At 34.0% G+C, this 26524-nt stretch overlaps 3 protein-coding genes and 1 non-coding gene across 4 annotated transcripts in view; 1 reads left to right on the forward strand and 3 right to left on the reverse strand.

Moving 5' to 3' along the window:
* On the reverse strand, positions 1-6436 carry LOC102808182 (centromere protein O-like). Its single transcript, XM_085507797.1, has 6 exons — positions 6127-6436; positions 5093-5253; positions 4851-4983; positions 3687-3952; positions 1738-1906; positions 1-1159 (listed from the first exon to the last, which is right to left on the reverse strand). The coding sequence occupies exons 1-6, from the start codon at positions 6146-6148 to the stop codon at positions 1059-1061; spliced, it is 852 nt and encodes a 283-aa protein (XP_085363923.1). The 5' UTR covers positions 6149-6436; the 3' UTR covers positions 1-1058.
* Positions 6273-17235, forward strand: LOC100375329 (putative peptidyl-tRNA hydrolase PTRHD1). Its single transcript, XM_085507798.1, has 3 exons — positions 6273-6528; positions 9108-9209; positions 17047-17235. Exons 1-3 carry the CDS (start codon positions 6439-6441, stop codon positions 17215-17217), a joined length of 363 nt encoding a protein of 120 aa, XP_085363924.1. The 5' UTR covers positions 6273-6438; the 3' UTR covers positions 17218-17235.
* LOC144353451 (uncharacterized) overlaps positions 17200-26524 on the reverse strand; it is an 18103-nt gene continuing 8778 nt past the window's right edge. Inside the window, exons 7-8 of the mRNA XM_085507799.1 lie at positions 22450-22526; positions 17200-19820 (exon numbers count right to left, since the gene is read on the reverse strand). Coding sequence (XP_085363925.1) covers positions 19590-19820; positions 22450-22526 — 308 coding nt within the window. The 3' untranslated portion in view covers positions 17200-19589. The remainder of the gene's footprint in view (positions 19821-22449; positions 22527-26524) is intronic.
* Positions 20950-21074, reverse strand: LOC144356539 (U6atac minor spliceosomal RNA). The gene has a single exon (XR_013421453.2). It is a non-coding gene; the product is annotated as a U6atac minor spliceosomal RNA (small nuclear RNA).

The following is a 26524-nucleotide window of genomic DNA, read 5'->3' on the forward strand; positions in this document are numbered from 1 at the left end:
TTGTTTTTTTTATCTTTATTTTTTTATTTGATTTTGATTTGTGTTTTTTAGAGGGGCAGGAGCATTTAAGACACAGAACATCCCTTGAGCACAGATGATGTACTGCTAACAAAAAACATGAATATCGCTTGGTTTCAACACCACCCTCTGCTGAACACACAATAAAATCAATAAAATAATAATCTATTAGTACTATTTTTAGAAACAAAATCAGAAGAAAATACCTTTCCACACCGGATGGGTGCGAGTGGTTCTTGATCATCGTCAGCATTTAGCATCTCGACTTCAAATAGGGTATTTTTCAGGCAATTTTAAACTGCCTATTTTTGCAACGCATGTTGAGGGAAAAATAGAACTGGAGATAGAAGGCACTGGACCCCTAGTTGACTGATTTTATTAGCACCTAAGATTGTTAATTCCAGACATAGGGCTTAACGGGGGTAAATGATAAAATTTACAAATCAAAGAGACGTCAGCCGACACATGCCAGAGATCTGGTTCCGGACATTTTAAAATAGCTAATTACGGACTTTGACCCAATCACGTTTGAAGAGATTTAGTCAATGTACATGTATATGTACAGCTCTGTATATATACATTGACTTAACCATAATAGAAGATCCTCTATTTATTATTCACTTAGGTACAAATGTCAGCCCTGAGCGTCACAAAAAGAGTGTATAATACTACTATCATACTGAGAAGGTATAAAATCAATAAAAAGTGTGTGTTTCTAGCAAAGTGACTGCATGAAAAGGGGAAATATTATATTTGTCTAATTTTCTTTGTAGTTGAGCACCAATCACTGTTGTTAATCATACTACCCAAGGCTTTAGTAGGATAACTGCAAACTAGGGGAACCAGATACTGGAGTATGTTATGTTAGACCAACCATTACACATACGAGTACAACAAGAAAATTGGGTAGGCTTTCTCTACAGCAACAAATAACATATATCGAATTCTGCAATTTGTCCCAATAGGTTTATAGTATTGTATGATATAGGGTCATATAGATGGAGAAAAATGGTTGAAAGTCCAAAAGCACAGACTCGGATTCAAGAGCCAAAAAAGACTTTCAAAGCATCTGGAATTGAGTGTTTCTTCAAATTGTCTTTCAACTCTTTCAACTTGTGCCTTGAATCTGACGGGTAAGGATCTACAGAAACCAAGATAGGATAATCAACTTATTGTAATCTATCTCCAATGTAAAACAAATGTTTTATTCTTAGCAATGAAACTCTGTCCATCATAGAAGACGTAAATGAGACAAGTTCAAGTATTAAGTTTTTCCAATTAAATTTGCAATGCAACATTTTCATGTATATTTCTATCATTTATTGGGTGATTTTGCAACAAATTGACACCATTTATTTATTTCCTTGATCAAAATTTTATAGATTTATAATGTTAAATTTAGTGTTCGAAGCATTAATCAAGCTAAGGCCCTTATAATCAGATATTGAATGGTTATGGTGATGGTATAAACATGACAATCCTAGCTTAACATTTAGCTCGCTTAAACATTGCCTAATGCTAGCTTAGCCTGCATTCAAAACCACCATACATCTATAATTGTGCGGGTTAATCTGCCTGAATATGTCTCATTTTAGTAACATGGGTAAATACTACAAAGAATAAATTGAATTATTGATGACAATGAAAGACCAGTTTAGTTGAGTTATGTTTCAGTTTAAATGTGGAACTCATCAATTTTGAATTAAAAAATGTACAAACCTTGAGGGCTGACACTGACTCTAGTTGGGGTTGACTGTAACAAGTTATCATAGACCAGCTTGACCTCAATGGGAGTAGGAACTCTTCTGCTTTTGGCAATTATAAACTGCATGTAGTCAAAGGAGTAACAGGAAGATAATTCCCCATCTAAATGAGCACCATGGAACTCCTACAAAAATCAGGTCCATAAAGCATAAGAACTTGTTTTTGCCTAAGTTATTGGATATCATTGTATATCTTTCATATCATAAGGTACAGGGGGCCATAATTTGAGGGTTTTGTACAAGGTATATGTATCATATCCTAATGTGAATATATAGAACCATTGTGATTTTTGAAAGATTTTAGAAAACAATGTTGATAGCAAGAAAGTGCCACTAAATTCCAAAATCTTGCTGGTTTTATATAACAAGTGCTTGGATTAAGAAGACATAATAAAAAGTCACGACAAGAAACGGTCCTTGTTGTTTTTAATGAAAGTGAGTATTTGAGTGCATGTGTATATATCTGCACATTGTACGTTTCATTATACATAAATGAAATTTTGCAAATGTATTATTAAATGGCTCGCTCAGGAAAATCTTTGTTATGCAACAGATATGAACCAAATCCATCATGAATACTTGAAATTGTTATTATTGACACTTTAATGACAGACATGTTACAAACTGTACTGATATAATCATGACACAAATGCTCATAAATATGCATTTTCGCATCTTAAACCGGATTGTGGAGAAAATGCACGTCTGATACAATGTTTGAACTTGATCAGTGCAGGCTGAGGTGAATCCATAAGTCCTTGTTTTTGAACTACATCTAAACAGGCACTAATAAAACAATTTTTTTCTGGGCATTAAGGCAAACTTTAGTCGGTCTATTGAATGACTAGTCAGTTTTTTTGGAAAAAATGGGCAAATATCGACTTGCAAAGGGTGTTTTGCATGCAGCTGAGAACATTTGCTTTCAAGTAAACTAAGTTAAATTTTACTTGCTTTTCATAACAAACAAAGAAATTGATTTAGAAAAACAAACAAGTTATTAACCTGTGAAACAGAATCTGGAAATCCAGACGAGTATGGAAAAAAAAATTCAGAAAATCCAGGCAGTTATGGCTACTAAATTAAATATGGCCTAGTTTATCTCACCACATACCGGTTGATGAGGTTGGATTTCTGACTATTGGGCCAGTATGAAATAGTTATTTCTGAAATTAGATAATGATGGTGGGACGAATGAGCTCATCAACACCGTGAATCAGGACTAGTTTGGATTTCCATTATCAGATATAAAATTTTGAACTTGGTAAATTAGCATATGATGAGAGTTGTATTTGGAAATCCTACTCTGTATGGTGTCACAAAGGAACTCATCAACACCATAAGTAGGACCTATAGTTTTGGATTTCCATTACTGTATGGTGAATGGTGATTTGGAAATAAAACTTTGTATGACTTATACACCCATGGAAATTATACCCTGTATGAAGTAAACACACAAACTCATCAACAGGGGGGGGGGGGTGCAGATATAAACTGGAATGGCCTATTACATTAAAATCACTTAGTTGTTTGTTTTTTATCACAGGGAAATACCAACAAATTTTTCTTGTTGAACTTTGAACTTTTCAACTGTTTGTGACACCTATTTCAGAATCAGATCAATGTTTTTCACTCTGACACCTAAATTAGAATACTTACGGTACCATATTTATAGCACATATGCATGCAAGTATGCAAAATGTCAAACAAGTAAATCTTATTTTAACAATACATGGGATATTTTTAACAGAGCAAATACAAATTTATTAATCTTATTTCATGTGTTTTATTCCCTTTCTATCTTAAAGATCATGACACCTATCATCACGAGTATTGTGTAAACAATGATTTTTAAACATGTTGCATGGTACTCAACACACTGTGTCACAACTACCACTGTTGCCTTACCCGAGTGTCGACAGCTTGTTGTCTTCGTGAAACATAAGATGTGAGATAATCACTTATTGTATTAAAGAAGCCTTCCATGTCATCCTGTAATTGATCAGTTAGATCCTGGAGTGATATAAAATAAGGCAGTGTGTGTCTGTAGACAGTCTTCGGCTTATTTGGTTTAAATTCAATCTCCATGTAATAAGGTTCATGGTACATGCCTTGATAGCTTGTATCAAAGCACACTCTTATGCGATGTGTTGACACCTGCATAACAGAAATACCTGTGTGGCATAAAAAGTATGGTAGAAAATCAGTGTAGAAGTGAACATAAACCAAGAATTGATGTTTTAAATTCCCAGTCACGTGTATAGGAAGATAAATATATGGTCAGCAGTGCTTTACCAAGACCTTTTAGGCACAACTACATGTAAAAGTTCTACCCATGGTCACTAAAATGTGCTTGAACTTTCAAGAAAATATTAAGTAATTGAAGCTCACATTAACTACATGTTATTGCATTTATACTGTAGTATCTTAAAATATTCCATATTTTGCCATACATGCACCTCTGTCATTTGTGTACTAACTAAGTGTATGCAAATGGTATTGTCTATTAGCATTGCATAGCAACATACATGTATACACATTCATACAGGTAGGACTTTATTAGAATCTCAAGATTATTATGTGAAACAAATATCAGGTCTTCAGCATGTGCTGCTAATAAGAGAGAAAAAAAAACGATTTATTATTTTTCATTTATATAATGAACATGAATAATTATTATTTTTCAATTATAGAAATTAATTTACTGAACACAATTTATCTCTCACACTTGACATGTCCTAATAAGCACAAATGTCCAGAAGTCTCAACAATTATGCGCTAGATTCACATTACGTACAGCTCAGTCAGTTAGCAAATTTATTGGCTAGTTTCCAAGTAAAGATGAATTATTGGAGTACGGTATACTGTAAAATGACTTTGAAAAATGTAAATGGATTCATAATTATTAACTTCTGTTCTGAATTATTACAGGGCCCAGAATTTAACCCTGGTAAATTCCATCTTTTTTCCCACAATGCATGCAAATGTTGACTATCAAATACTGATATGTCATATAATATTCTCAAGAGATCTCAATAAAACTCTAAAAATGCTCTTTGAGTGAAACTGTACCTGTTAGTCTATATGCTTTACATTGTTCCTGCAGTCTCCTTCGTGTTACAGATCTCATAACTTTTGCAACTGTTTCATTTGGACTTTTCTTAGGACTCCTTGGAGGTTTCTTCTTTGCAAAATCTTGCAGAACCTTAGATACAAAGTAACAGTATGAGAAATGCCTAAGGGACAAATTTGCAATTTCAGGAACGACTCAAAATTGTTATTTAATTATTTCATTACAACGTATGAAATAGCACCTGTTTAGGTTTTATCTGCAGCAGCTTTTTCAATTCATCTCTCCGTTGTTTTAATTTTGCAAGTTTTTTTTCCATGACATACTGCTCGCTGTACTTCTTTCCAGCTTCATAACGTATTTCAATTTGCTCCAAGTCCAGTTGATGTAATCGATGTGAAAACCCTGCATGTGTATAGAAAACATACTCAGTACAACACATTACGATTCATAGCATATTCAGTTGAAAACATACTCGGTACAACACATTACGATTCATAGCATATTCATTTGACATATACCGGTATAGAGTTTTCTCATCAAAGTGTGTCAAGTCACAGATATAACCAATTTTACCATAATTTTGAATGTAGGTGAAATCCTGTCATTGTCAACTACACATGTGGATTGACAACACTAGCATTTGTAATGAAAAGGGGATTTTTGGTTCATTGCAAGATCTCACATAACTCATGGAAGACTTATATTGTACATCTGCAAAAAGTCAATGTCAAAATGCTGATTTCAAGTGGGGAATAAAACATTGAGAAACACTTACTTACTTTAGTAAAATTAACCATCATCAAATACATATAGCACATTATTAAGCAAGGAAATACATAAAAAATACAATGTGTTTGTCAAATGCAATGCAAAGTTTTGATGTAACTACGATGATATGACCTTTGTTTATCCTGTTCGATTTCACGCATAACACAGGATCTCGCAGTGAATGAAAAATGGTCTATTGATAAACATGTTTGGAGATTAATATTTCCCACTTGTATAAATATATGCTTGGTATCTGTTTTACAATACAATATTTTTTTGCTGTGATGAAAAACAAAAATTCATTGTTAGCTGTTGTGTAATAAATGAAGTTCAAAAATTAAAAGAAAAAAGTAAAAAATAATCCTTGACTTATTTTTAGACATTAATTTTAGGAAATGAATAAACGTTTTAACAAGCTTTGGGTTTGCTCTTCAAATTACCAGAGATTACCAGACACTAAACCTAAGAACGCAGTCCTGTTACACAATTTTAAGATGAGTGACTAACCTTTCCTTGTTTCTTGCTCCATTTTATCGCGTGGATAACGTCAAAGTTTGTTGCTGTAGTCCAAAAGCACAACAAACACTCCACTCGACGGCCGCGGTTGTTTTCAAATACTCTTACCGGAAGTGTTTGGTTGTTTGTTGTTTATTCTCATTTTCTCAGCACCTTTCAGATTTTACAACTCTAGTTTATAGCAGTGCAAAACATTCGCATTTAAATTATATAATTGAAATTTTCCCCAATAGTGAAGAGAAACGACCAACTTAAATAATTCGCAAGTGACGTGCGAAGTTTCCGACCGTACAAATCCTCAGGATGATGGCGGCCTCCATGGTCCAGTACGTTGTTGTTCGTGGCGACTTGATCAAAACATTGAAATGGCCAACTGGGGCAGTTATAACACAGGTATGTTACTTTACCATCTAAACAACACAATTTTTGAAAATTGATTACGCACGAGACAAATACGTGGGAGCCGGGGTCTTGACACGAGATATGCCACACACATGCTTTAGCGACATTGAAGCTATTCATTATAAAAGGGGAACAGAAGTCTGGCTTTTGTCACTCCGTACATGAACTAGAGATTTATGAATGAATTTTGGCTATAAAAACAACTATGTATGTGCTGCAAAATGCCCTCAATATCGGTATAAAACGGCTGTGAAGTAGACGACAAACGTCCTCTTTGCGTCATTTCGCTTCTAGGGGGCGCTAGATGATGACGTCACCGATGAACACGATGTCTCGGCCATATCGCTATTGTATACACATACATGTATATATACCTATTCTATTCTGGTTTCCACAAATGTTGAATAGCCGTCAAAAACTCAAATATATTTACGTATCATACAATCTGACCCTTTGACCTAGATTTGATTGTGATGGAATATTTTATTTTAAACACTATTCTGACATTACGTACTGCCACAAAAATGTATCAACACAAGTACAATTTGTTGGTATAATTATTGTTGTTGGAAAAGTCATGGAATTAAATAAAGAGCTCCATGCATGAACTGAGTGAAAGAAAATATTCCTAAGCCTAACCCGGAACATATATTAAAACATAACATTACATCGCTTCGTGTATTTGTTAATTTTGCGAATGTTTGGTACAGTATATTTGTAAATATCTAGAAAAATAATTTGTTTGGAATGACGATCGTCATTGAATGAAATTTAGTAATATCGCCGCATTAAATAGTTAGAAGATTTTGAGCTGACCAACCCTTATCGATACTGGCTTACTTAATTATTACTTAATTGCTCTGAAAACACAGCTTTTTATTTACAACAGTTTTATTAACAGATGTTACTGTATGTACAGTGAATAATAAACCATACTGAATTACTAAAAACTGGTATTTTTAGAATGTGAGAATGATTCTGTTTCATAGTGGTGATACTGAAACCCAGCTCCTGGTAATATGCAAAGACCTGAATTAAGAAAGAAGTCAAGTTGTTATTAAAGGTACATCAAGGTTTACTCAGATTTATGAATGCAGTTTCTTGAGCATGTATACATGTATGAGACATATAGTTTTGTTGCACTTGTGTACTCTGAGATTTTGGACATGGGTCAATGGAAGTTTTCAGTTATCAGTACAAAACTAGATTATGGGAAATCACTTTATCATGAATTGTACCCACATAGAGTACATATTAATTCACCTGTTTGTAGATGTTCCATTTATTTTTTTAACTTGAATAATTTATAATCAAATGACGGGGACGGTGACATCCATGTTTTGTTCGAATTTCAAAAAACTCAACATGAATCATTATGGTATTCATACACACAACACCTCACCATTTTTCAAATTTAAAAATGTCAGTAAACAAGGTTTTTCATAGTAGCACTTCTATGGGATTGACGTACTAGAATGAATGACGTCATTGACTGGCCCTCTATAGATGAAATAATGCCATGCAAAGTGTACGTTTGTCGTCTACTTCACAGCCCGTTTTATACCCGATATTGAGGGCATTTCGCAGCACATACAAGTTGTTTTTATTGTCATTCATATATCTCAAATATCATGTACAGAGTGATAAAAACCAGACCTCTGCTCCCCTTTAACCCTAACTTTTCCCCTTCAGTGTCCCTTCCCTATTATAATTGTATTTAATAATAATGATAATATCTTTATTGTAACAGTAACCCTACCTTCCAGCACTCCCCAATTCAATAGTATATGCCCCTTTTAATGACACCTGTAGATATTTAGAGGGGCATAAACATGGGGTGGGGTAAGAGTTAGGATTAGGGGTGATCTTATTGATGTGAAGGAACAATAAAGTAAATAAATAGAAGTAAAAAACAAATCAATAATTTTTTGTTAACACTTAGCCCGGTAACCAAAACCTCAGAGGTAGGGAAATTATTACAAATAAAAACAAATTCAGAACAAGAACATGAGTGAAAAACAAAACTGAAAAAAAGAAAGAATTACAAAAGGTTTTTCTGTCTTTTCCATATACCTTTACAGATGTACATGTACACATGTAATTAAATTTGTATTATTAACAAGGACACTGAATTGTTCTTTTGTGCACCTGTCAAATACAGTAACCCTGTTTTGGCAACTTCAGATAGAATTTCCTGCATGTCAATTTAGATGCTATGTTAGACACTCCACAAGGAAATGAATTTCTCTTGTTACACATGTCACAGATTGGACGTGGGTTCCCCTTATGGTGGTCAGATTCAAATTTGCAATTGCAGTCACTCGAGTGGAATCTAACCAGTCAAGTACATTTGGTACGTCAGCATTATGGCGCTTGATTAGATATGACTCAAATTCAATATTAGATTTGTTCTGTATGTTCTAAGCTTGTCAAAATTGTTTACGTTGTTTCCACTATTATTGTATTAGAGAATTGAAGATATCATCATCTAGTAAGTGAATTTGCTGTGACATTAGACAAACATAAGCTAACATTGTTGCAGTTCCTTCATAATTTATTTATTTGTTTAGGCTTGTCATGCTTGTACAGCAGTAATACACATGTTCTATGATGATCCAAATGTACAGCAATATATGGTGGATTTAGATAACATGCACAAAGTAGTCTTAGAGGTAAGTCAACATTAATGCAAAGAAACATACTGTAGAATACTGTATTTTTGCTATTTTCGCTGAAGGGATGATTTCATGAAAATAAAATCCAGCGAATATACTTTTTCTTCCTATATTTCACATTAAACTCATCAATAATCAGTGAAAATAAATTCCAAGCAAAACACCTAAAAAGCCTTTTCAGCGAAAATTAATTCCAGCGAAAATAAAGTATTCCACAGTAGATTTAGTGAAAAAAAGTAGCCTTAGAAAATGTTACTTTCATTGTTAAGGTATGCGTCTTGATTTATGTGTGTACAAGAATTTATATCAAATAATTTTCACTATTACTGCAGTAAACTTTCCTTATTTATGGGTTTTCCTGATTTTTAGAGCTGAAAAAAATTGCGACTGCAACTTGCTATGCGCATGAGAAAGGAAGCAGCAGTATACATTCGCAGCACAGTTCACATGATGTCATAAGTACTGTAAAATCTGTATTAGAAACCGCGGCTTCTTTTAAAATGGTACAATGCAACAGAGGGAATGCGGCTTCTATTGGAGCATCTACACATATGAGAAATCATGAATTTTTGGTTCTTGAATATTTGAAAAGAATGGGTGTGACATCTATTAGGGATGCGGCTTCTATTACAGATTTTTCGATAATTGTCAAGGCATGCCATTGGAAACAGAATACTTGTTTTTCTAGCGCGAGTAAATAATTCACCGATTCTTATCTGAGTAAAATAGTTTCAGTTTGAAAATGGATAAAAACACGCCTGTTGTCTCCTGAAGCATTTGAAAGGTCGAGGTGTGTCTTTGTACCAGACACTTCCAGATAAGCTCAGTCGATTACAAACTCACTTTTAAATATGTTGTGAGTGTAAATTATGGTGCACTTGTTATTGGGATAGAATATTTTTTATTTTACAATGATTTGTGATTTGCTCATGTTGTGTGATTTTGGTGTCACTTTATCTCCTCTGTAAAGCTCTGAAGCTGACATGAACGATCATAATTCATGTAATTGCATTATGGGAATAATTACTAAATAAATAAATCAAAACTATCATGGAACAGTGGAGAATAATATTATCCTCTCTCCTCCCCTTCCATGCACTGATAAGCTACTCATTGTCATTATTTGCATACTTACTTGAGACCACACTCTACTTATACAGCTCCATGTTTCTACTACTCTATCACTTCATAAAAGCGTTAATGGAGGGTGGTAATTAAATAATAATAACCAAACTTTATTTTCTTTTACCATTCAATAGGTGTATCTATAATAATAGTTTCATTAAAACTGTATTTTTTATAACTGATGATTCATAGTGCAAGGCAGATTTGTTGACTCCCATGTGCGAAGCACATAATGGGAGTCTTTGCAGTTAGTGTGTGTGTATGTGTGTCCAACTGTTCCACTGCTATCTCAAGAACCATACATCGGTTTTTGATGAAACTTGGTGCATAGATGCTCTGGGCCAATGCGCAGATTTGATTAGGTTTTGGTAAAAATCCATGCTCGTTAATTACCTAATTTGCATGATAATTAGCTAATTTTTAGCTGTTCTATGACTGTTCCACTGATATCTAAAGAACCACTCATTGGATTTTGATGAAACTTGGTACATAGATGCTCTGAACATATGCGCAAATTTGGTTAGTTTTTGGTAAAAATCCGTGCATATTAATTACCTAATTTGCATGATAATTAGCTGATTTTTAGCTGCTCCATGATTGTTCCACTGATATCTAAACAACCACTCATTGGATTTTGATGAAACTTTGTACATACATGCTCTGAACTAATGCTAGGTTTTGATTAGTTTTTGGTAATAATCCGTGGATACTAATTACCTAATTTGCATAATGATTAGTCAATTTTCGGTTTTTCCACTGATATCTCAAGTACTAATCATCACATTTCAATGAAACTTGGTACATAGATGTCATATGACACTGCACAGACCTGATAGTTTTTATGGTAATATCAGTACATATTAATTACCTAATTTGCATAATTAATTAATTTTCAGCATTTGATATAAGTAGTGAGCATTACATTTCAATGAAACTTGGTACTTACATACTCAAGGACTATGCAGAGATTGATTGTTTCCGATAAATATTTGTGCATATTAATCACCTAATTTGCATAATTAGTTAATTTTCAGCTTTTCCACGGGTATCTCAAGTACTAATCATCGCATTTCAATGAAACTTGGTACATAGATCCTTTAGGACTATGCAGAGACCTGATTAGTTTTAGGGCCAATAATTGGGCATAATATTTAACTAATTTGCATAATAAATTTTCAGCTTTTCTACTGATATCTAAAATACTAATCATCACATTTCAATGAATCTAGAATTATGCAGACCCAATTAGTTTCCGGTAAATATTTGTGCATATTAATCACCTAATTTGCATAATTAACCAACTTTCACACTGATATCTCAGGTACTAAACATCACATATCAATGAATGTACATGGATGCTGTAGGACAATAGACAGACCTGGACAATTGTGGGTTAAAATCTGTACATATTAATTACCTAATTTGCATAATCAACCAATTTTAAGCTTTCACACTGATATGTAAAGTACTAATTATTCCATTTCAATGAAACTTAGTACAAAGATGCTCTAGGACAATGTACAAACCTAATTGGTTTGGGGTAAAAATCTGTTCATATTAATTCCCTAATAAGCATAATAATTCATTTGTTGGTTCTAATCACATTTCAATTAAACGTGGATCATAGATTTTCTGTTACATTGCGCAGACCTCATTAGTTTTACACTCAAATCTGTTCATATTAATTTTCTGATTTTTCGATAATTGTCAAGGCATGCCATAGGTGTATCTATAATAATAGTTTCATTAAAACTGTATTTTTGACTCCCATGTGCGAAGCACAAAATGGGAGTCTTTGCAGTTAGTGTGTCTGTATGTGTGTATGTGTGTATGTGTGTATGTGTGTCCGACTGTTCCACTGCTATCTCAAGAACCATACATCGGTTTTTGATGAAACTTGGTGCATAGATGCTCTGGGCCAATGCGCAGATTTGATTAGGTTTTGGTAAAAATCCATGCTCGTTAATTACCTAATTTGCATGATAATTAGCTAATTTTTAGCTGTTCTATGACTGTTCCACTGATATCTAAAGAACCACTCATTGGATTTTGATGAAACTTGGTACATAGATGCTCTGAACATATGCGCAGATTTGATTAATTTTTGGTAAAAATCCGTGCATATTAATTACCTAATTTGCATGATAATTAGCTATTTTTTAGTGGTTCCATGACTGTTCCACTGATATCTAAACAACCACTCATTGGATTTTGATGAAACTTGGTACATAGATGCTCTGAACTAATGCTAGGTTTTGATTAGTTTTTGGTAATAATCCGTGGATACTAATTACCTAATTTGCATAATGATTAGTCAATTTTCGGTTTTTCCACTGATATCTCAAGTACTAATCATCACATTTCAATGAAACTTGGTACATAGATGTCATACGACACTGCACAGACCTGATAGTTTTTATGGTAATATCAGTACATATTAATTACCTAATTTGCATAATTAATTAATTTTCAGCATTTGATATAAGTAGTTAGCATTACATTTCAATGAAACTTGGTACTTACATACTCAAGGACTATGCAGAGATTGATTGTTTTCGATAAATATTTGTGCATATTAATCACCTAATTTGCATAATTAGTTAATTTTCAGCTTTTCCACGGGTATCTCAAGTACTAATCATCGCATTTCAATGAAACTTGGTACATAGATCCTTTAGGACTATGCAGAGACCTGATTAGTTTTAGGGTAAATAATTGTGCATATTAATTACCTAATTTGCATAATTAATTTTCAGCTTTTCTACTGATATCTAAAGTACTAATCATCACATTTCAATGAATCTAGAATTATGCAGACCCAATTAGTTTCCGGTAAATATTTGTGCATATTAATCACCTAATTTGCATAATTAACCAACTTTCACACTGATATCTCAGGTACTATACATCACATATCAATGAATGTACATGGATGCTGTAGGACAATAGACAGACCTGAATAATTGTGGGTTAAAATCTGTACATATTAATTACCTAATTTGCATAATTAACCAATTTTAAGCTTTCACACTGATATCTAAAGTACCGTAAAAACTCCAAAATTTCGACCGGTTTTAAATAATTGGTGTTAGAAATGTGACGTGTTTTTAGAGTCAAAATTAAGGTGCATTTTCGGACGGTCGAATTTTCAGAATAGAAATCAGCAAAAAAAAATGGGGATGATAGACAGTGTGCTTCATTAGTTTTTAAAAAATGCAATGTCCGTCAATTGACGTAAACTTCCTCATGTTTCACGGTAAAAGCAAAGGTCGTGGCCGAGTTGTAACTCAAAATCTAAACAAAGTCATCAATCAGTGAGTATTATGACAAGCAAAACAAAACATCAAGACGCGGAGAAGAGGTCAGCACAAAACTAATAGGTCAAAAGACAAAGCTGTCTCGCACTACCTAGGAAAACTTGCGAATGTTCGAAGTACAGGTACCCATTGGACAAAAGATACATGGAAGTTTAGCAAACGATCTCCCCGACCCAGTGCAATGTATCCGGTTAGAATCAAAGCTCACGTGTCCCTTATTTGAGGGACCAAATTCTGCCGTAAATTCGCCCTTGGATTAAAAAATAAAATGGGATTTAAGAAAATAAAATGGGACTTTTAAGGTGTATTTTGGCGTCATTTTTCGGACATTTCAATCAATCCTGCCGGCTAAAATAGTCTAAGTTTTACTGTAGTCATTGACGTCTCTCTATTCAAGAGTACACGTGTATGATTTTTATCGTGACTAGCGTGAGCGGGTAAGCTTCCTTTCGAGAATGAGCTGTTATCACTGTGAACAATGTTAAATTATTCTTCAGATGACCAGTTTATTTTTTAAAAACAACTAATTTTTTTATTTAAAAAAAATCATGCCGTTTTCGCATCAAAATCCAAGCCAAAATATCGTACTACAACATCAATCTCTTCCGCATTGCGTTCAATAACATTAACATATTTAAATAAGCTATGGTAATTTGAACACGTTGGCATCATCCAGCTTTTTGATTGGTTAATTAGCGATTTGACCTATTTTACCTAAGAGAACATGGCGGATATCCTACAGCATCAAACGTTTATACGAGACCGGAATCATTCGCTTACGATGAAACTAAGTTGACTTTTATTTGTATTTCATAACCATTCAACAAATTTATTTTGTGTACATTATTATAATCACTACTGAGTACAGTAATAATCAACAATTCAGAAACGCAGCATGCCGAGATTTTTGTGTTCGTTTTTATTTGAAACTTCGTTTATTTAGAATATATTTTCGTTACCAATAAAATAAAAATCTCTCAGTCAATCAGAAACCCGGATTCATGCCTTTGAGGAAGGTCCCGTTTGAACGCTCACATCGTTTTTTTTTTCGTTTTGGGGAAAACTAAAACTGGTCGCAATTTTCGAATAAGAATGAGTCGACAATTTTTAGTGGAGTAGAAAATTTGGAGGTAAATAAAACACCGAAACCCGGCAAATAAATAGGTGGTCGAATTTTTAGAGGGGTCGAAATTTTGGAGTTTTCACGGTACTAATTATTCCATTTCAATGAAACTTAGTACAAAGATGCTCTAGGACAATGTACAAACCTAATTAGTTTGGGTTAAAAATCTGTTCATATTAATTCCCTAATAAGCATAATAATTCATAATTTTTTGGTTCTAATCACATTTCAATTAAACTTGGAGACATAGATTTTCTGTTACATTGCGCAGACCTCATTAGTTTTACACTCAAATCTGGTCATATTAATTTTCTGATTTGCATAATTAGTTTTCAGCTAAGTAATTTCGAATTATATTTAATGTGTCTCCAATACTCTCAGCACATGGGAGTTCTTTCTAAGCTTTCTTTGATTTATAACTGATGATTCATAGTGCAAGGCAGATTTGTTGACTCCCATGTGCGAAGCACATAATGGGAGTCTTTGCAGTTAGTGTGTGTGTGTATGTGTGTATGTGTGTCCAACTGTTCCACTGCTATTTCAAGAACCATACATCGGTTTTTGATGAAACTCGGTGCATAGATGCTCTGGGCCAATGCGCAGATTTGATTAGGTTTTGGTAAAAATCCATGCTCGTTAATTACCTAATTAGTTTTCAGCTAAGTAATTTCGAATTATATTTAATGTGTCTCCAATACTCTCAGCACATGGGAGTTTTTTCTAAGCTTTCTTTGATTTTCCAATGGGTCTGTCTCAACCGAACATAATTCACTGAGAAATTTGTCCTTTTTTACCTTACCCGTACCATCAAAGATGGAAGGGAAAGGTATATTAAGGGAAAAATTTTGTCCGGCGTTGTCGTTGTTGTCGTCGTCGTCGTTAATAATTGTTATTGTGTGCATAATAACTTTACTAATTCTATTCCAAACTTTATCAAACTTGGTCACCTTATTCATCAGTATAAAGTCTTCCCTGAGTTTGAACAACAGATGTCCTGTATGAAAATATCATGCAAAAATTGAGAAAATCTGATAAAATATTTTGACTGTTTCTACTTGACTGATCACTGGTGATACACATCAAAGGTCACTGATCTCAGTGGAAATATGCATTGTTGTATGTGTTCAATGAAGCAAATGATTTATCTTGTAATAATATCCTTGGTAATGTATCTCAGAATCCCATACTGGGTTTCAAAACCAACTCATGGAGAGATTGCACAGTCTGATACACATTTGCAAACCTACCAATAAAATCTTTACAGAAAACAAGATGTCAGAAAATCAATATAAGCACTCCTATGAACTGGGTGCCTAACTTTGATCAAGATCTGAAGCTAATAGAAAATCTGTTTAGTTCAAAGTTATCAAATCAAAAACAATACATAAAAAATACATTAAAAGAAAAACATTTCATCCACATTTTAAAAAGAAAATTATTCTAAAATATATGTATTCTGTATTTGACAAACAGTTCATTCGACAAATGAAAACTCACAGGAATATGTTTCAGCTATTAGAACAGAATGATAGAGTTTTTATAATACTAGTTTAAAAAACGCACTTCAAAGATTGCAGTGTTTGAAGATGTAGATTCTCAGGAGGCAACAGTACTGTTGACTTCTCCCTCCACTGGACACCAACTAACTATTTAAGTTGATTTGCATACAAAGCAGAGCTTGCAACATGATAGCTATTCATAAAGGTTTTTTTTTTTTTACTTTTCATATAATACAGTAGTCACACAATGAGGCAGTTCATATTTGTCTCAGTAAATCATTAATTTTTGACAGACACCTGTACAAAATACTTGGACTAAAGCCAGCTAAAATTTTCTGTTATCTTGCATGTTTTATGAATCTATTCACATCTAAATGCAGCACTTTTTTTTTGCAATGAGACATTTGTTTTTATACCAAAATATCTGAAAATTACTTTGAATAAAGCTGGAAATTATGTTCCTTAAAATAATTAAACAAATAAGGCACCAATGTTTTTGTAAGATATTTACATCTTTTAAGGACATTTGGTAGACTGATTCCCCACTGTTGGTTCAACCCCAAAACTTGTTTGTATTGAAAATTAATTATGACAATGCATATTTATATTGAATCAAACCATGATAAAGGGAATTATATTATATAACAAAGGGCAAGGTCACCAGAGTTCAACTATGTTACAAATCATTCCTACAAGCATGTTTATGGACTGTTAAAGGTGTTTTTAGAATTTAGTCTACACACAGTGACTTGTTTATTATTTTATTACAGGCTAAGGATGAGGAGAGTATTCAGAAATTAGCAGAGAAACTACAAGAAGACAAAATAGATCACAAACTTTGGATTGAACAGCCAGAAAATATTCCAACTTGTTTAGCTGCAAAACCATATCCAAAGGAAGAAATACAGAAATATTTCAAGAAATTCAAACTATTCAAATAAAAGTGTTTATTAAAAATATTGCTTGCAATTATGCTTTTTTCAGATTTATACAGATAAGCAGTACACATAATAAATAATACTCAAGTACATTTACATTAAAATAATTATAGATATTATGTTTGAAATAAAAACATCATACAAATTAAAAAAGATACTCTCATTTATAGAATGTTCACACAAGTAGCACTGGGGTCTGGAATTATCTATAATGAAGAATGTATTCTATTTCTGCGTCCGATGTAACAAATGTGTTCAAATGTGACATAAATGTGAAGTGCATTTTCCAAATAAGGAAGACATCCAAACATTTTTGGACACATTTATATGGCACTTTATTGTTTTTGTTGTCAGATGTACAGTAATATGAGAATATTACGAGGATACTGCAAAGTATGCATGAAGACAGTAACCTTATTATTATACATCTTTTCCTCCCAGGAATACATCATGAGAATGTCAAAATCTAAAACGTTTAAGGACAGATTTAGCAAACTTTTTTGTGTGGGGTCTGATCAAACTCTGGAGGACTCTTATGCAGACTCTTATACCCAGTGCAATACCGCAAAATTATGGCATGCTGTAACTTATGGCATTACGGTCAGAAATATATAATAATGTTTGATATGTGCGCCACAAAGTATTCAACATGTGAAATGTATTGTTTTAAAAAATGTATAGTGCTTAAAATATACATGTGCCTTAAATTTTAAAAGTAATCTTCAAACAACTTTGAAAATATTGAATTCATGGAAAATGTTTTGAAAATTTATCTTTTAAATAACACTTAATATATACATGCATCAACTATTTGTATGTTTACTATTGTAATCACATTCATTATATAATGATTATTATTATTGAATCAGTAAAAATACATAATTTTAGTAGTGTTCACGCTACACAGAGTACGGGATAAGATTTAAGCTGATCTCATATGTTTGCATATTTGATAGACCCAAATGCGTGAATGTGTTCAAGCACGGGAGAAAACAGTGCTTACCACAGGCTAAGGAACGCCCAAAATTGTTAGTATACAAAAATCCTTAGTCATTTGAACTAGAAATGTATACATGTTAGTTCTATGGTTATAAAACAATACCAAAACAAATCCAGAAAGTGCAGATTGCAGAATAACAGGAAATAGCACTGAGTATCATCGTCAGTTCATTATTTTTTTTTGTGAACAATCTGTTTGTGTTCACGTTGATTGTCATGTTGGAAATGGCATACCGAAATGATTAGTTATGAATATAATAGAAAATCTTCCAAATAAACATTGAATACAATGGTGTTATGGCCCAAGCTAAGCGTTCACACACACTTCGTTAGTACATGCTAACTGTTCTGGACTCAGCATTTCTTACTCCGTGTCAAGCATTACAAATGTTTTCTTAGCAAGGGCTAACTTATAGGTATTTGACCTCTTAACTCATGCTAAGGAGTTGTGCATGAACACTGCTATATAGTATTTTTTTCTTTTTATTTAAACTTACATAAGTAAAGAGTGTATTCTTGTGTATGTATCACTGTTCACAACATTTTTCTATAATACTTAAGTATGGTTAGGGGTCAGGAACTAGATTAGATCTGCAAGAAATACCTTTTTGGTCCTCATCATGCCTTGTGATTCTTGTACATTTCTTTGGGTGAAATAAAATTAATAAATTCATACATTAATAAAGCCCTAAATAAAAGTGATACTCCCATGGTAGATATTAAGCCATCACTAATTTATAATAAACTCCCATGATACATCTCTTATTTCTTTATTGATGGGGCCCTACAACATACTCCCACAGAACACCTTACTCTTAAATCCTGTCAAGAAAGACAAAAATAACTTCTGGGAGCTACTGGTAATACCGTACCTGTATTGATCAAAAATTAAATATAGTATGGGTAATAACACAGCTTGAGTTATATTTCCTTTAATTATCCTGTCAGAATCTAATCGCCTTCACACATCACCTATACATAACATGACAATGCAATGATAACTTCTTTAATTAAAATTAAATTAATAATAATAATAATATTAGAGCCACATTAGGAGTGCATCTCTAAATAGAAAAATAACAGTAAGCCAAAAACTGCATTTAATGTAGGTCAGCTGAATCAATAAAATATGATTGATCATAACCATAACACTTGTCATTACGTCATGGCTTTGTGCTCCCCATATGACAATGAAGAACAGGCCACTAATTTTAATATCTTTGACGACTTGTGCATAATTACGAAAGCCTCAAATTAGTGTGTACTCTGACAATGTAAATGCATCTGTTAAAGTTACATACATGGAGGTTGCCAAAGTAGGGTGGGGGTCTTGGTAACCAAAGTAGCATTCAAAGTTATTATAGTAGATATTCATCTTAAGCCTGTAAAAGATCAAAGCCCAGTAAGGCATCTGATATGCTATCACAGAGCGAAAGCATCTTGAATGGCGGATTTTTGGCAATCTCTTTGGCATGCGGGATGGAATCTGTTATCCAGAAGTTGGTGAATTTAACCTCGCTATCGACAAACTTTTTCCAAGAATCTTGGGGAAACACAGCATGAGTTACATAAGCACTGATACCAATTGCTCCTCGTTCAAGTAATGCCTGAAAAAAATGATATAGAGAACAGTTATCATCACATATTATTACCATTAGAAACCATTCTGTACTATTACCATATTTGTCTGATACACTACCAAGCAGAACTGGTGGCCAAGGATAGACAGGAATTGAAGAACCTGATTGCAGCCTTGTGTCCTGGTGTGGGATGAAAAGTACCACATACACTACCAAGCAAAACCTCACTCATTTGTGTTGTGTTTTATTCACCATCCAACACTATTCAGAAATTCCTAAATATGTTCAGTTAGCACCACCCACAATTCTGATTGATTAACAACTGACTTGTCCTATTAAGTCAATTATTTTATCATGCAAAGGCCATTGCTCACTACTTCACGTTCCAAGCTTTTAGATTATTTTAGGACCAATTAAAGGGGGAGCAGTGGTATGGCATTTGACACAAAATTTGAGATCTATGAATGAATTCTGTTGATAAAAACAACTTGTATGGGCTGCGAAATGCCCTAAATATTGGGTATCGGGTTTTGAATTTTCACCTGATGCTTAAATTAGAATACTGACTGCAATATTCTTAATATCATGCAAACCATTTCTTTACTATTGCATTATGGGTAATATATACTGGATTGAAATAGTGATTAAAAAAATGCGCCAACAAATTAATGTTTTGAGGTCGGTACTCGCCAAAAATATGACACGTCCTCCTCATCATCTCAGCACATGCTTACTCTGAAAAATGTTTACCACCTACCCCCGGTATTTATTTTGCAGATTTTCTAGTATTTTGACTACCGGTAATCACTGAATTGTGCTGTTTTTTGTTCTCCAAAATTCTTTTTTTTGGAACAATTGTTCAAGTCTAATTTTAGCTTTAATTATGTGTGTGGCAGTGGTGCACTACATTTACTGTAGAATACTTTATTTTCGCTTGGAATTTATTTTCGCTATTTTCGCTGAAGGAATGATTCCGTGAAAATAAAATCCAGCGAATATACCTTTTTTCCTATATTTCACATTAAACTCATCAAAAATCAGTGAAAATAAATTCCGTACAAAACTTCCAAAAAGCCTTTCAGCGAAAATTAATTCCAGCGAAAATAAAGTATTCCACAGTATGTTCGAAACATTAGTAAACCAGTGTAATTGCCCAGTCAAAACATGGTTAGATGCCACGAAGTAAGTGGCAATGCCTTAACCGTATATGTGTTGAACACCCGAGGGTGTATTCCGTCCTTGTCAAGGGGAGTGCTAACCTTCTCTCCTTTCATACAACACATCATGTTAATGCTCATGTCTTGCTATATATGTATCATATTGTGCTGCAAATAACAGGACACGGTGAGAGTAAATGTTTATTTCCCTTGTTATAGACTCTAAACAATTCAAATTTGTATAATTAAATTTGAAGACAAAATATATTATGGTACTAATATTCTGATACAAGCATCAGTATTTTCCAAGATTTTTTTTAAGATAACATGTTTTAGTATGGAAAACCAGCCATGTTGCATTATGGGTAATATATCATAAATGTACTTGATTATAAGCACGACAGTAGATAAGTTTGTCAGTCTTCTTTTATTGCATAGTAGCCACATCTATCCCTATCTATTCTTGAAGTGGTTGCTATGTGAACATTTTGATGGTGACAGTGTTTAATACTAGCAGTCTTATTGACTGTATTCAGGGGTCTAACTGCCAATAGACCATTTTCCGTTCACTGCGAAAATCACACCTTATGCGTGAAATCGAACGTAAAAACAAAGGTCATAGCGTCGTAGTGGCGTCAAACATCGCGTGGGATTCGACAAACGCGAAAGTATTGTGGGGGACATTTCCATGCTTAATAATGCACTGTCCACATTTGATGATATGCAATTTCGATTAAGTAAGGGTATTCGAAAACAATATTCCTCTGTCGAAGATAGGCCGGTTGATGTGAGCTACGAAATAAAGAAATTCGAGTTCAAAATCAAATCGTTTGATTTTTGCGGCACACGTTCAACTTGCGTCTTTCATGCAACTCGCAATTGAACAGAAAATCACCTATTGTCACCGCTTTTGTAATGAGGAAACCTAATACGACAAGTCATTGTCAATGACATAGTCCTTGATTGTATTACAGGAGTGAGATAACACGCAACTACAAAAGCTATATCCATAATGTCAAGATGACCGGGCATTGGCCATTTTGGATTTCATAGTGACAAAAATGCACACAGGTTTGTCCGATATATCTGATGTATGCGTGAAGTTTGAATTTCATCAGTCTACACATGTCAGTGATGTGAATCCAGAACTACATTTTTAAAATGAAATGGCCATCAGTAGGCCATTTTGAACTTAATCCGAAAAATAAAATGACATGATGTTCAATATTTGTACTAATTTTAACCAAAATGTTTTCACACACAACTGAAATCTGGTTCAGGAGTGGTGAAAATGTGTGATTTTGTTGCATTTTTATCCTTAAAATGGCTGCCATTTGGCCATCTTGAATTGGATCATGAAACACATGGATGTGCATATGTTCGATATAATGTTTGATGAATGTATGAAGTTTGAACTTCGGTTTGAGCATATGCGAGTTACTGCTGGATATGAACGGACAGACAGATGCACAGACGTGTGGAAGTCATGTCACACTTACCTTGGCACAATTTTTCAGAGTTCCTCCAGTCTGTACTAAATCATCCACAATTATGATGTGCCTTCCTTCAGCATCGCCTACAGCAGATGAAAATATAATCTCTTGAGTTTGTTAAATAATGATTGTAACATTGTGTCTTAAGTTTTAGAATATACCGGTCAATGTCAATGTTACGCCATAAGTTACAGCATGCTGTAATTTTGTGGTATTTTATGGAGTACTTTCATCCTACCATATAAGGAAATGCAAATTCCAAATATGGAATGATTATGCATGTAAGCCTCCTCTATTAATAAAAACAAACATGGCTGCCATCAGGGTTTGACCAGACTCCACACAAAGAAGTTCACTGATAACGTTCTAGACTTTTTGGATTTCGGCATTCCCATGATGTATCCTTGGAAAGAAAAGATGTATAATAATAAGGTTATTATGAGAATACCTCAAAGTATGCACTCAGACTACACTGCGCATTGACATCCGTCGGTCTATACTCCTGCTGTACTGTCTTCATGCATACTTTGAGATATTCTCATAATAACCTCATATTATACGTTATTGTTATCGTTTGTGAGAAATATCCATTTTTTATCTAGACACGTATGTTATATTTGAGTGATGGGGTTTTATTATTTCTAGTTTCTATTTTTCTAGTCACTGTGCATGTCGGTTAATACATGTGTGTCACAGATATTTTTGGAATTTTTTGGTCAGAATTTTAGAAAATGTAAGAAAAATTCAGTTATCCGAAAAAATCACAAATTTAAAGACAATATTAGAATGAAAATAAAAAGCTTACAGTACACATCGGTTTCAGAAAAAAAAAAATTCTTTGCCTAATGTTACTTACTGTTTTTTGACAAACTGACTCATCATTTTTGGTGCATATATCTTTTTTTCACAGATTTGTTGTACATGTATTATAACAATAATGTATTTATAAGATAAGGGTTGACATGCCATGAAGATCACATACATATGAGTTCCACATCAAATCACTAGCATCATAAAACACTTGAAACGATGTGTAAACAGTAATGAGTGGAAGTTATCAACTACTGTAAAACATGTTGAAAAAGCGACATTCAATTTTAGCGAATTGCAGTAAAATGACGTAATAGCAAAATGTTGATTTAGCGAATCTACCTTGTCATTGTTGATTTCCTGTTTCCACAATACTTGTCTGTCGCGTGCCAAAACAAATCACCTCCATAAAAACAAAGAAAAACTGTCAAGTGTAATTAGGAAGCGCCCCAGATTTTTATGTTCCGGATTACTGAATACAAATCCCCAAGCCTTGGCCATTTTATAAAGTCACTGGTGACATCTTGAATTAACGAATCAGTTCCCTCGCTAAACTCGCTAAAAAGACATGCTCGTGACAAAGACATGTTTTACAGTATTCATATGGCAAAACACACACTAACAAAACAAACTTCAGATAAACACTGCATGACCAGTTCTGTAACAGACTCACTCATTAATATTTTTAGAAATGTACATTTCTATTGTGTTTTTGAGATCCTCTTGCAATTTGTGTGATGTATCACACTAGTGATCTTCATCAAATATCACACTCGTTGCATACTTTTTACTTGTACATCTTTAATACGTCATTTCTATAAATCACACCTTGTTGTGAAGGAGCACTTCTTTAATGTCCAAAAGACATACATTGTATATGGAGCGAAAACAATATTGTTCAAATCAACCACTGGTACGTTTATTGGGGGTTGACATGGACGAATAAAAGAGGGGATATGACAGCTATTTATTTAGGATTTGCACATAGGCAGGGAGGGCAGCACCAACAATCTAGTTTATACCTGTTACCCCCTGTGGTTGGTTGTGTAGTTGTTTGTCATCTAATAAAATCAACAATCTAGTCCATACCTGTTACCCCTTGTGGTTGGTTGTGTAGTTGTTTGTCATCTAATAAAATCAACAATCTAGTTTATACCTGTTACCCCTGTGGTTGGTTGTGTAGTTGTTTGTCATCTAATAAAATCAACAATCTAGTCCATACCTGTTACCCCCTGGGGTTGGTTGTGTAGTTGTTTGTCATCTAATAAAATCAACAATCTAGTCCATACCTGTTACTCCCTGTGGTTGGTTGTGTAGTTGTTTGTCATCTAATAAAATCAACAATCTAGTCCATACCTGTTACCCCCTGTGGTTGGTTGTGTAGTTGTTTGTCATCTAATAAAATCAACAATCTAGTCCATACCTGTTACCCCCTGTGGTTGGTTGTGTAGTTGTTTGTCATCTAATAAAATCAACAATCTAGTCCATACCTGTTACCCCCTGTGGTTGGTTGTGTAGTTGTTTGTCATCTAATAAAATCAACAATCTAGTCCATACCTGTTACCCCCTGTGGTTGGTTGTGTAGTTGTTTGTCATCTAATAAAATCAACAATCTAGTCCATACCTGTTACCCCCTGTGGTTGGTTGTGTAGTTGTTTGTCATCTAATAAAATCAACAATCTAGTCCATACCTGTTACCCCCTGTGGTTGGTTGTGTAGTTGTTTGTCATCTAATAAAATCAACAATCTAGTCCATACCTGTTAGCCCCTGTGGTTGGTTGTGTAGTTGTTTGTCATCTAATAAAATCAACAATCTAGTCCATACCTGTTACCCCCTGTGGTTGGTTGTGTAGTTGTTTGTCATCTAATAAAATCAACAATCTAGTCCATACCTGTTACCCCCTGGGGTTGGTTGTGTAGTTGTTTGTCATCTAATAAAATCAACAATCTAGTCCATACCTGTTACCCCCTGTGGTTGGTTGTGTAGTTGTTTGTCATCTAATAAAATCAACAATCTAGTCCATACCTGTTACCCCCTGTGGTTGGTTGTGTAGTTGTTTGTCATCTAATAAAATCAACAATCTAGTCCATACCTGTTACCCCCTGTGGTTGGTTGTGTAGTTGTTTGTCATCTAATAAAATCAACAATCTAGTCCATACCTGTTACCCCCTGTGGTTGGTTGTGTAGTTGTTTGTCATCTAATAAAATCAACAATCTAGTCCATACCTGTTACCCCCTGGGGTTGGTTGTGTAGTTGTTTGTCATCTAATAAAATCAACAATCTAGTCCATACCTGTTACCCCCTGTGGTTGGTTGTGTAGTTGTTTGTCATCTAATAAAATCAACAATCTAGTCCATACCTGTTACCCCCTGGGGTTGGTTGTGTAGTTGTTTGTCATCTAATAAAATCAACAATCTAGTCCATACCTGTTACCCCCTGGGGTTGGTTGTGTAGTTGTTTGTCATCTAATAAAATCAACAATCTAGTCCATACCTGTTACCGCCGGTGGTTGGTTGTGTAGTTGTTTGTCATCTAATAAAATCAACAATCTAGTCCATACCTGTTACCCCCTGTGGTTGGTTGTGTAGTTGTTTGTCATCTAATAAAATCAACAATCTAGTCCATACCTGTTACCCCCTGTGGTTGGTTGTGTAGTTGTTTGTCATCTAATAAAATCAACAATCTAGTCCATACCTGTTACCCCCTGTGGTTGGTTGTGTAGTTGTTTGTCATCTAATAAAATCAACAATCTAGTCCATACCTGTTACCCCCTGGGGTTGGTTGTGTAGTTGTTTGTCATCTAATAAAATCAACAATCTAGTCCATACCTGTTACCCCCTGTGGTTGGTTGTGTAGTTGTTTGTCATCTAATAAAATCAACAATCTAGTCCATACCTGTTACCCCCTGGGGTTGGTTGTGTAGTTGTTTGTCATCTAATAAAATCAACAATCTAGTCCATACCTGTTACCCCCTGGGGTTGGTTGTGTAGTTGTTTGTCATCTAATAAAATCAACAATCTAGTTTATACCTGTTACCCCCGTGGTTGGTTGTGTAGTTGTTTGTCATCTAATAAAATCAACAATCTAGTTTATACCTGTTACCCCCTGTGGTTGGTTGTGTAGTTGTTTGTCATCTAATAAAATCAACAATCTAGTCCATACCTGTTACCCCCTGTGGTTGGTTGTGTAGTTGTTTGTCATCTAATAAAATCAACAATCTAGTCCATACCTGTTACCCCCTGTGGTTGGTTGTGTAGTTGTTTGTCATC

The sequence above is a fragment of the Saccoglossus kowalevskii genome, chromosome 14 (genome assembly GCF_978046115.1).
Source record: "Saccoglossus kowalevskii chromosome 14, keSacKowa6.1, whole genome shotgun sequence".
NCBI lineage: Eukaryota > Metazoa > Hemichordata > Enteropneusta > Harrimaniidae > Saccoglossus > Saccoglossus kowalevskii.